At 48.0% G+C, this 12502-nt stretch overlaps 1 protein-coding gene across 2 annotated transcripts in view; it reads left to right on the plus strand.

Moving 5' to 3' along the window:
- Positions 1–12502, plus strand: part of LOC119170357 (sphingomyelin phosphodiesterase 4) — a 104512-nt gene that overhangs the window by 69708 nt on the left and 22302 nt on the right. For both annotated transcript variants that reach the window (XM_037421505.2, XM_037421497.2), the window contains exons 12-14: positions 1384–1423; positions 8864–9033; positions 9841–10140. In XM_037421505.2, coding sequence (XP_037277402.2) covers positions 1384–1423; positions 8864–9033; positions 9841–10140 — 510 coding nt within the window. The remainder of the gene's footprint in view (positions 1–1383; positions 1424–8863; positions 9034–9840; positions 10141–12502) is intronic.

A 12502-nucleotide genomic window follows, 5' to 3' on the forward strand; every position in this document is an offset into this window, starting at 1 on the left:
GGGAGAGGGTTTTCTACTGGTGTAGGCCGCGGGGGCGGCCGCCAAAGATGATACACTCCGACTGAGAAGAAAATATATGCCGCGTGGATAGCGGCGATTGGTTTGGTGCCCTGGGAGGGCAGAGTCGGAACCCGAAAAAAGCGGCCACGTGTCAAGGAAGGGGAAAGGCGAGGAGAGTCTTTCCCAGGGGAGAAAAAGAGGTAGACGGCGACGATACGGGGGTCCGAGAGATACGATGCGAAGAGAGTCAGAGAGACGATGCGATGAGCTCGAGATGGTAGAGAAGCTAAGATGGAAATCACTGAGAGGCACGACGTAGGCGACGATGACGAAGACGATGAAGACGCTGACGATTTGGACAAATCAGACCTCGATGCCAAGAACCAACCTTTGGCCCCGATTCGAGCAGCCAACTCCGAGGCCCCAACTACATGGACATTCTGTGAGACGAACTTCACCTCCCTTACTTAAACGAGCTTTGCAGGAAGGGATGCTGCATATTGAGACATTGCGCGGTTTTATTAATTAATGACTTTATCATTTGTGTTGTCGTGTGTTTTTTTTTATGCATACCCTTGTATGGTTGCCGTTACTTTCTTTATGTGCCTGCCCCGTGTCGAACGTCGCGAGTGTCTAGATCATGTGTTATAATTTTGTGTAGTGGTTGATGTACGCGGTATACGATGTTTTAAATTAATAATAAATTAAATGAATCAGTAAACAGGAACAGGTCGTAGCATCTCTTACTTCCCGGCCCCAGCACGAATCTCTGTATGTGAGAAGTGTTTGAGACACGTGTCCGAGAGGGAACCGGATAAAAAGGGGTTGAGTGGTCTTCCCTCTCTTTGGTAATCAGTGGCGTAGCTGGCGACGTCTCAGTGCCACGAATGGCTTTCCGTAATTTTGATCAGTGCAAAGATTGGGCAGTCAATTATTCCGACTGTCGCGCGATTGTGGCAGTGCCTTTGCGGGTAATCGCAGGGAAAAAGAACGAAGACGATTGAGATGGCAACCACTGGCAGGCATGCCTGTATGAATTATCGCTGTGAATTATCGCTGTATGAATATGAATTATCGCTGGCAGGCATACCTGTATGAATTATCACTGTATCACAGCAAGCATCTCCAGGTATCTGCTTGCGCACTCATGTGCCATAGCGCCACTTTAAGCCTATTGCACGCTTTAATGCTAGTCGTCTTTATTCAAACATTAATCAACATCTTTTAAACTAAATAAAGTGCTGGGCTCCTTGCTCTCCCTACTCCCCCCCCCTCCCCCCAAAGAATGTCGCTATTTCGAGATGACAATGACTTTCATCATCTGTCTGCTTTGCTGCTGCTTATGTCTGCATTTTGGCCAATTCTTCTTGTGCTATGTTGCAGGTCCTTTTTCAGCCTAACCTGTTTGCTATGATCACAGAAGGTAAGTTGCATCATACAGCAATCATTGCAGCCTGCATATCTCTATGTCTTTCTGTCCTCCTTTCTCTTTTTTCCATTCACATGGCTGCTTAATTTCTGAAATGCAGGACATTTCCTAAGCTAGAAATCTGTGAATGTGTTTGGCATAGAGATTAAGAAGGCGAGGCACGTGTCAGCCAACGTTCGCTAAACCTGGCACTACTGTAGAATGTTGGTGCTACGAATCTCAAGGGAAAGCGAAAATTTTTTTATATTGCTATATGCATGTATATTGATATTCTAGGGGGCGAAGCGCGTGTGTGCCTGACAAGGGAGACGAAGAGTTGTCTCCGCTCGATCGCTGGTGAACCGGTCACGCTATTACCGCTGGTTTTCAATATATCTAATCCCCAGCCTCGTCGTTACGGCATCTCTTCTTTTCCGTGACATATTTGGTGGAGGTGGAACATTCCCCGTCTTCACCACGAAGCTTCGCAGTGGCCGCACCATTCAGTCTCCGACCATGGCTACCAATGACAACAGCCCGTCAGCGTCTCCATCTGTAGCTCCAGCCACTACATACCTGACGATGCCCGCCCCCCGGGATCCCGATACATTCTCCGCACAACGTGGGCTCACGTTGACTACTGGCTCCGTATGTACGGGCGTGTTAGCCAGACGCACCGATGGGACCCTACCATGATGCTCGCCTACGTAATATTTTACTTGGACGGCATCCCACGGGTCTGGTTCGATGCCCATGAGACCGAGCTCACCAGCTGGGATATCTTCAAGGAGCGACTACGCGACATCTTTGGGGACCCGTCCAGTCGCCAAATGGAAGTGCGAAAAGAACTCGCCACTCGTGTGCAGTCCTCAACAGAGTCGTATGTCTCGTACATACTGGACGTGCCCTCGTTGTGCCGAAAAGTCGACGAGCAAATGACAGAGAGTGACAAGGTGGGCCACATACTCAAGGGCATCGCGGACGATGCCTTCAGTTTGCTTGTCTACACTAACATCACGACCGTAGATATGACAAGGAATGCCGCCCCTTCGAAATAGCCAACAGCCGCCGTGTTCTGCCTCAATTTACGCGGTTACCAAACACAGCTTTTACATCCACCTGCACCGATCTCGGTGCCGCACCACCCATGCAGGACAGCGTGACACGAATAGTTCGACGGGAGCTTAAGGCGTCAAGTCCGGCACCATTTCCTCCACATCCGCTCGACCATGGCGCCGCAGAAAGCCTCCGGCGGTCTGTATTATTCAAGCCGTCGTGAGGCAGGAAATTGCAAAGCTCGGTTTTCCTGTGGCCTGCTCTGTCTCCCGACCCATCTCCAGACCAATGACAACAAATGCATCACGCCATGACTTACATTTTATACCGCGATCCCGCAATCCGGCGGAATGGAGAACTGCAGACGACAAGCCGATCTGCTTCCGCTGCCACCGAGTTGGCCATATCTCCCGCTACTGCCGCAGCACTTGGACGCCCTAAAACGAGCCCATTTTCCTCTACTCGACCATACGAGGACTCCCATCGTTGTTCGCCCAGTCGTGTGTACCCTTCTTTTGACGTCCCTAACAGCCGCTCTACTGCTCGTTCGCCGTCACTTCAATGCCGTTGTTCCCCATTGCCCCAACCACGCCGCTATCCGTCGCCAGTCAATTATGGATCCTCTCAGATGGAAAACTAGATCATGCAGCTCCGGGAGGTAGTGTTGCATCACTTGCGACTGATCCGAATCCTCCGTTGACGCTCCTCACTAATACGAACTTGATTTAGGTGTATGTGGACGGTATTTCTTTGATGGTGTTAGTTGATACCGGAGCTCAAGTGTCCATAATGAGTGCTCATCTGTGTCGCCTGCTCAAAAAAGTCCTCACGCCTTCAGCAACTTTATGAAGCCCTCCGTGTCGCTGATGGTGGATTTGTGGCCATCACTCGAATGTGTACCGCTCTTATTAGTATTGCCGGCCGTCATGTCCCCATTTTATTTACGGTGCTTGAATATTGCCCGCACGACCTAATCTTCAGCATGGACTTTCTATCGACGCATTCTGCCCTGATAGATTGTGCCGCCGGTACTCTCTGCCTAGAACTTCCTCTTCTCCCGGATTCTCACCCTGAACTCCCGAACAGCCTGTGCACCACTGACTTCTTCCGGATACCGCCTAAAGCTCTCACATTCGTCGAATTGGCAACACCCTCTCCCGTGCTCGACAGTGACGCCGAGCACGGGAGTATATCGTGACGCCGATTACTGATGTTCTCCTGGTGCGTGACATTACTGTCCCACACTCCGTCGTAAGCACGGCCTCTAAGCGAACATATTTACCTGTTATCAATTTCGGTTTTATAAAACAAGTGCTACCCCAAGGAATTTCGGTCACCACGCTAAAGCCCTTAATTGACTACCGCGTCACCTGTTTTACGGCAGACGTATGCCCCGAGCACCCACATCGCTCGCAGGATGCCACGTGCCTCGATGCGACCTTACGCTCCATGATCGCCCCGGACCTCAAACCTGAGAAGTCAACCGCGCTATGCCGCCTTCTGGCTTCATACCGCGACATATTCGACATCGACAGCTGTCTACTCGGCCAGACTTCACTCGTCAAGCACCGCATTAACACAGGTGATTCTCATCCCATTCATCGGCGACCATACCGGGTGTCTGCCACCAAGGGTGAAGTAATTCAACAAGAAGTCACCAATATGTTAGCAAAAGGAATTATTGAACCCTCTTTGAACCCATTGGGCCTCTCCCGTTGTGCTCGTTAAAAAGACAGATGGCACGTGGCGCTTCTGCGTGTATTACCGTCATCTGAATAGAATCACGAAAAAGGACGTTTACCCTTTACCCCGCATCGATGACGCTCTCGATTGTCTCCACGGCGCCCAATACTTTTCTACAATAGACCTATGTTCCGGCTACTGGCAGATTGCTGTCGACGAAAAAGACCAAGAGAAGACTGCATTTGTAACTCGAGATGGCCTATATCAGTTCAAGGTTATGCCGTTTGGGCCATGCAACGCTCCAGCCACGTTGGAGCACATGGACTCTGCTACAAGGGTTCAAATGGTCAACATGTCTTTGTTATCTTGACGATGTCGTTGTATATTCCCCAACATTTGAGACCCACCTTCAGCGTTTGTCAGCTATTCTTGACATATTCCGCACTGCAGGCCTTCAGTTGAACTCGTCGAAGTGCCGCTTCTGACGCCGGCAAATTACAGTGTTGGGCCACCTTGTCGACGCCTCTGCAGCCGGACCCTGAGAAAATTCGTGCAGTCACCAGTTTTCCTGTACCCCAGTCAGCCAAAGACGTCCGGAGTTTTGTAGGACTTTGCTGCTCCTATTTTAGGTTTGTGAAAGATTTCGCTATCATCGCTTGACCCCTCACAAAGCTTCTGAAGAAAGACGTCACATTTACGAGGGGTACCGACCAAGCTGCTGCTTTTTGACCCATATTGGCTCATTTTGACCCATTCGCTCCGACGGAAGTTCGAACCGATGCTAGTGATCACGGAATCGGAGCCGTGTTAGCCCTACACCAACGAGGACACGACCGAGTTGTCGCCTACGCTACCGCCTCCTCACAGCTGCTGAGCGCAACTATTCTATTATGGAGCGTGAATGTCTTGCTCTTGTTTGGGCAGTCTCAAAGTTCCACCCATATTTATATGGCACTAATTTCTCTGTGATAACTGACCATCATGCGCTATGTTGGCCTACGTCACTGAAGGATCCTACTTGCCGGCTAGGGCGCTGTGCTCTGCGACTCCAAGAGTACACCTACACGGTTACGTACAAATTTGGACGCCTACATAAGGACACAGACTGCCTGTCCCGCTACCCGGTCGCTGAGTCGAGCACTATGCCTGACACCGACACAGAGCCTTGCGTCTTTTCCCTTTGGCGAATGACATGCATTGGTGACTAGCAGCGCTATGATGCGTCCTTGCGAGCTGTCATTAAGCACCTCGAATCGCCATCTCCCAGTCAGTCCCATCGCTCATTCGTGCTCCACGATGATTATTATACCGCCAAAGTTTTGAGCCGGATGGACCGGCTCTGCTGCTTGTCATTCCGAAACACCTTCGCTCAGAAGTTCTACATGAACTTCATGACCTGCCCATTGCTGGTCGCCTTGGTATGTCACGCATTTATGACCGAATACGCCAACGTTTCTTCTGGCCAGGGCTTGCACGCTCAGTCAGAAGATACGTTGCGGCTTGTGGGAAATGTCAGCGCCGCAAAACACCATCGACACTTCCCGCCGGACGCCTTCAACCACTTAATATTCCGTCAGAACCGTTCTTCCGCGTTGGCTTGGACCTACTTGGTTCTTTCCCCTTGTCTTCCTCGGGTAACAAGTGGATAGCCGTGCCACCAACTACGCCACGCATTATGCCATCACACGAGCTCTCCCAACAAGCTGCGCCACAGATGTCGCCGACTTCTTCCTCAAGAACGTGATTTTGCAACACGGAGCCCCACGGCGGCTGCTTACACACCGTGGTCGCACCTTTTTGTCGAAGGTCATAGCCGACATCTTGCGGTCCTGTAAAACGAGACACAAGCTGACTACGTCATACCATCCGCAAACCAATGAACTCACGGAGCGTCTAAATCTGAACTCCTACAGACATGCTCGCTAAGTGTGTTTCTACCAACCACACCGCCTGGGATCGCACATTGCCGTACGTCACATTTGCCTACAATTCTTCGCGCCATGACCTTGCCGGTTACTCTCCATTTTTTCTGCTGTTGGCCGAGAACCAACATTGCCTCTAGACACCGTCATACCGTTCCGTGGAGTACTGACCAGTGAATATGACATGGACGCTATCACTCTGGTTACTCACGCACGCGAAATCACCCGTACTCGCCTTCTGACCTCTCAAGAGAAGCAACGGCGCTTGTATGACCAACGACACCGCGACATACACTTTTCCGCCCGGTTCTTTGGTCCTGCTCTGGTCTCCAACCCGTCAAGTTGGCTTGTCAGAAAAACTGCTTACTCGCTACACAGGCCCATACCGAGTCATTCGTGTGGTTACTTCTGTAACATATGAAATTAGTCCTGCCACCCTGTCGCCTTCATGTGCCCAACAGGCTACCGATATTGTACATGTTGCGCGCTTGAAGCCCTACAACTCTCCTAGTGACGTTGACATTTAGATGCGCGGAGACAGCGCTTGTGCCGCCGGGGGTTATGCTATATGCATGTATATTGATATTCTAGGGGGCGACGCGCGTGTGTGCCTGATGAGGAAGACGAAGAGTTGTCTCCGCTCGATCCCTAGTGAACCGGTCACGCCATTATTGCTGGTTTTCAATATATCTAATCCCCAGTCTCGTCGTTACGGCGTCTCTTCTTTTCCGTAACAATGTTATCAAAAAATATATATACAGTAAAACCTCATTAATTTCAACTCGGTTCTATCGAAATCGTGCCTAATTTGAAGGATTTATGCTGTCCCGTATTTTATAATGTAAGTTAGAGTGGCGAATTTGAAGCGGCGGCCGGCATCAGTACGATCAATTCGAAAACTTTGGGTGCCTTGTGCCGGTTCCAGATCCCGATTTTGCCGCGAATCTGTGAAAACGACGGCCATTGATTGCCTTAAGGCAATGCAACGTGTCGATACTTATGAGTGGCAGCTGAAGCACCCTAGTCTCGCTACTTCTAGCGCAAAAAAAAAGAAAAAGAAACGGTCTCGTGGTGAACCAAAACATGCGCCTGTGGAAAACAAGCCATGCTTCACTGCAACACAGTGGTGACACGCAGGCAGCTTATTGCATGTTTCTCGCTACGTCAGCGGGTCATGGTTTACCCATTCTTTCTGAGATCGTAAAGAAATTGATAAAGAACAGTTTAGCAGATATCGTGTGTATGCGAACCTCCAATTGCCGGTTGCTCCAGCAATTCGAGTCTTTGAACTGCTGGCGGAGGTCTTGCCAGCAACACCTACTTCGAAAACCAAGTTTGAAAGTTTCAAAGATCATTTTTTCTATTTAAAACACATCGTGAGCTTTGTTATACTGGCCATTACTTAATTCATAATTATAATAGAAAAAATCTGCAAATGGTCGCATCATGGCTGACGCAGCGAGGAGCAGGCGACATGCTGCCCGCATGTCACTACTGTGTTGCAGTGAAGATATGTTGTTTTCTGCAGGCGCACGTTTCAGCCAGTCACGACCGCGTTTTCTTTGTATTTTTTCGGTGGCATCAGCGAGGCCCATCATTCCTTCATGTTCGCGAAAAAATAAAGGCCAAATATTGCTGCAAAACATAACCTTTAGAGCCGCAAGCTAGCCGGTACAGCAAACGACGAGCACCGATTACTTTGAATAGTTCTAAGTTCCTTGCATCCCACTTTTTGTATGTTCTGTTAATTCGAAAAGCCGCTCAATTCGAACCTTTCTCGTGGCCCCACTGACTTCGAATTATCGAAGTTTTACTGTACAGGAAAGTGTGTTTTCAAACCATGATATTTGTACTCAACAGTTATTTTTGCCAAAAGAACCTGCATGTGAATGGAACTATAAGGGATGACGCAGCTGGCTGCTGTGAATGCTTCTGTCAAAGCTTCGGGTGAGGTCAACTGAAAACCAAGTGCCATATACTGCTCCACCATAGTCATAAGCAAACTGCAGAAAGCCACAAGGCTTGAGGCCTTTTTACGACTTTATTGCTTTTAACCTACCGCTGCATTAGCCGTGTTACTTCAGAGCTGCCGTGTTACTTTAGAGCTGCGTTGTTGCTATGAATGATTCTGTTAATGGCGACTGGAGTTTCATGCGCTGTAGGCAAACGGTAGTTCCATGTTCCTGTAGGCAGGAACATGGAACAGGTAGTTCCATGTTCAAGGCATATGTGTGAACCATGCACATTCCTTGAGAACTAAGTCGTTGCTGTCTATGATCAACGCGGTTTAGACCTCCATGTTTGCATAAGCCACATTGCTTTGACTCGGGGAGCATTGCATGCACGTGTAGCTTCGAAGCGTCATGGTCCTTACACAAGATTGCGCTGATAGCAACCGTAGTTTTGTCCGCAGCCTTTGTGGCAAACTGTAACAACAGTTCCCACTGTGTGTGTGCTGGCCATGTGCGTGTACAAAGATTCTAGAGCGAGCTTCTCGCGTAATTCGCTCGACGGTTTTCGCACTAAAGTTTGAATCAACTCACCGCGAAATAGAGAAGTGTTTGAAAGATAACGAATTTCGATTCATTGAACACAATATCGTGCCAAATGTATCAGCAGGGCTTGTGTCACTACTGAATACAGTTTCTACTGAATACAGTTTAACCTGGACGTGACACAGATTCTCAAAAACATTTGTTTCAGACAGGTTTTAATATGTAACTTCAGTACTGTGATGGCAGGTTAGCTAGCAAATTGGTAACCCTCTTTTTTCTCACGTCTGTGGCCGTTCCAGCGGAAGCAAGCCTCGGCAATGGCGGACAGTCAGCGTCGCCAGTGAGCAACGCCCTGCAGCGGCAGGCGGTGAGTGCCCCAGTGGCCACCCTGGTGAGACAGCACATGGCCGACGTCGAAGAGCCTGGCTTCATCTACCGGCCCCTTAATGGCGAAGAGAGACGCAAGCAGGTGGGTGCTGGGACACTGGACGATGGTACTTCTTTGGGAGATGCTGGATGCACTAAGTGGAAGCTTGGATCGATTGTTGTTGGTTTAAAGAATTGCAAAACCTGCTTCAATGCAGTAGGAAAACATAGCATTAGTGAGCAGTTTTATCGCATGAAGATGCAGGTCAAATGCTATGTTCCACTCACTCTGGTTGTAGACCTTCAACCTGGCTTTGAATATTGCTTGCTCTCTTTTGGCATTTCCTTTCTTTTTTTTTGGGTTATGGGTAGCATAATTCAAAACATTCTGTGAAGCTCTTTGCCCGTAATTGTTAGTCATTTATGAGCATTGTCATTTGTGGGCTCGAATATTACGATGAGTTGACACAAATATAAAGCGACTTCGCAATGTCACAGATGGTCGAAATTAATACAGACTTCTTCTAAGGGGTGGTGCCTCATTCACATGTGACGCGTGAAAAATCCTTAATTTAGTGTGTGATTCATGCACACAAACCTCAATACAACAAGTCTGGATGTTATGAAATATTGGTTGTAACCAAGTAAATAAACAATAGTCTTGCGATAGATACAGTATTCAGAATACACTCAAATCTTGATCTAACGAACCCAGGTATGATAAAATATCGGTTATAACAAAGTAAATGAAAAGCCGTCTTGCAATAGATATAGTAGTGTTAGGAATAAACCTTTATAACAGATTTCTGGATATAATGTGCTTATTTTCGTGTAAGGTGCAGCTCTGCTATAATGAGGTTTGAGTGTAGTAGGAATAACTTGGGGAAACTGAGAGCTGTCTGCTGTGTAGGTAATCCACCTGGTGCAGCTAGCGAGGCAGGCATGCCGGGCCATCGACAGGCAGCTTCAGGAAAAGCTTGGCGTCGAGGGCAGCCGCAACAGCAGCGTTGCGCAACAGCACCATTCTCTCGCCAATGCCCGAAGCAGTGGTGGTGGCAGCCGTTTGAGTTGTCTGTGGGGTGCGCTGAAGCGGACAGGCAAGAAGTGGCTGAGTTCGTTCAGTCCTGGGCCCCCCGACGAGGTGGTCGAATGGAAGCGAACGCAACACTTCTTGCGAACCTCTGTTGAAGAGCTCCGCGGCGCCTTTAAGGTGGGTGTCTTCACTTCTATTTGCTCTGTGCTCCACGGAAAGCACAGGTGCATACGTAGTGGTTGAGAAAACGGTAACAAAATAAAACCGCCCGTTTCAGCGTTTCCAATACCTGTGTAATTGCTTTTAGCTACGCTATTGTTTATCTGCACTGTATAAAAAAGAAAACTGCACTGAATCTGCACTATGCCCCGAATATGTAACTAGTTGTCAAAGGCGAATAGAAAGAAAGAGCTCGAAATCTCGTGAAAATACAGTGGACCTTCAATTACACGTCTCCTGCTTTCGCAAAACTATACGGTTCATTAGCCTCCCCGGATGACGGCCTCATAGAGGCAATGCATTGAAAAACCCTAATTGTCCAACGTAATTAGATGCTCAACTTGCTTTACATGACTCATGCACAATGGGGACTTGAATGGTGAAAAAAAGAAAATGCTGCCGGCTTTTTGCCTGCAGGTTTTCCCTTTTGTCCGGCTTTTTTTTTCTCTTGTGCCATATTTTTCTGGACCGGGCCTCTTCACATGCACAGTGCTTGACCCCACTACGCAGCTAGACCAGTTTGTTTCCGCACAGCTTTCTGCCTTGTCTCATCGTTCCAAGCAGCGGCTGGCACCACTCGATTTTTCTGAATGGTGTTAATGTGATGTCGTTGACTTAGAGACTCTTACTGTTTCTCTTTCTCCCCTTATCGTCTTTGTCTCCGAACGAAAATCTCGTTTCTCCTGCTGTCCCAGCCTGTCATGCCAGAGAAGTGTTTTCTGCTTTCTTTTCAACTAGCAGATTGCAAACATCTTCATGCAAGAGGCTTTAGTTCTCACACATCTTTTTAGTGACCGTATCGCACGAGGGCCCAGGATGCTGCGAAAGCACAAGGTTTTTTTGTTGCTCAGCAACAAGCTGAGCAACATGCTTCATCTATGTGCAACAAACGTGCTTCATCTATGTGAAGTGCTCGTGAAGTGCTAGTGATAGTGAAGCGCTAGAAAGATAAAAAACTTTTGAAGATTCTAGTTCTAGGTTTTAATGGTTGGGTCTCGTTCTCAATGATGTGCATTTATGTGCATTTATACCACGTTGTGCTGTTTTCTTTGAGAGACTTCGTACTTTCTAGCACTTTCACCATCATGAACGTATACCGATGTGCTCAACTGGCTAGCTCGTTTTAACACGATAGCGTTAAGAAGCCCATTTTGCTGAAATTTCTGTGGTGGCGTCAGTGGGGGCATCATTGTTTGTGAGCGAAAAATCATTTTATGTACAACTGAAAAATCGAGAACAATGTAAATTAGCAAATATTTCGAAATCTTGGATCAGAGTGGGGGTTGTTTTCGGGTCGTTTCGGTCCGAGTGGGGACGGAACCAGGGTCGTCAGCGTGGTAAGCAGGTGCTCACTACAGAGCCACATGTCTGCTTAGGCATACTGTGAAAATAAATCCCTCTGCCTGTAAATGAAGCGAAAGTAACTTGCATGCTTTACAACCACATCCGTCCTGTATACAAGCTTCGCATTAAAACATGTAACATCGCTCTAATAATGCTTGGTACAAGCGTACATTGCGATCAGGCTTCATAACCTGTGATTGTGATGACTTCATGATTTGAAGTGGGCCACCCACTATAAAAGGCACACGCATTACTGCGCCTTGTCCCTTAAGCCCCTGTAGTGGGTGCATAGCAAGCTTTAAGAGATTTAACAGCGCAGTTGCTCGTGGTTTAAAGCAGGCTACCCATTACACGGAATACAGCCGTATACAAAAGCTTCACTGACAAGCCATTTTGAACTCTGTATGCACTAGGGACAGGGTAAGGCTATCGCATCCAACTCCTAAAGGCAAAGCTTAAGGGTCCCTCAATTTTTACGTGGCGCGGGCGAGGGTGCATTCACGTTCACTCTTATTCATGGCAGAAAGAGAACTTGTGGTCTGGAACATGCTTATTCATCATCAGCCACAGCGCAAAGTGCAGATAATGCCTTACAGGTGTTTCGCAGGCATATCGCTTATGAGCAGAATGACGAATGGCATAGTGGGTGCTTCCCTACTTTGTGAAAGTTAGTGACGAATAGCAAGTACCTTGCATGGGCTGTGCCCTGCTGGACACACAGACAGACAACGGACAAGCCCTGGTCTAAATGTGCTTCGCCCTTATATGTTGGACAAGCCCTTCGTATAACGTAGAATCACAGCAGCACATTTTATGTAATCTAGCCCATTCTAAATAACCTTAAAATTTGTATCGTCGCGAAATTCGGATCAACTGTAATCGTGTCATCTAAATTCTAATGTAGGGGAATTTGCCCAATTTTTGTGATACATAAGCTTTACAGGAGCGGTTATCATTGAGGAGTGAAAAAGATTGA

The sequence above is a fragment of the Rhipicephalus microplus genome, chromosome 3 (genome assembly GCF_043290135.1).
Source record: "Rhipicephalus microplus isolate Deutch F79 chromosome 3, USDA_Rmic, whole genome shotgun sequence".
NCBI lineage: Eukaryota > Metazoa > Arthropoda > Arachnida > Ixodida > Ixodidae > Rhipicephalus > Rhipicephalus microplus.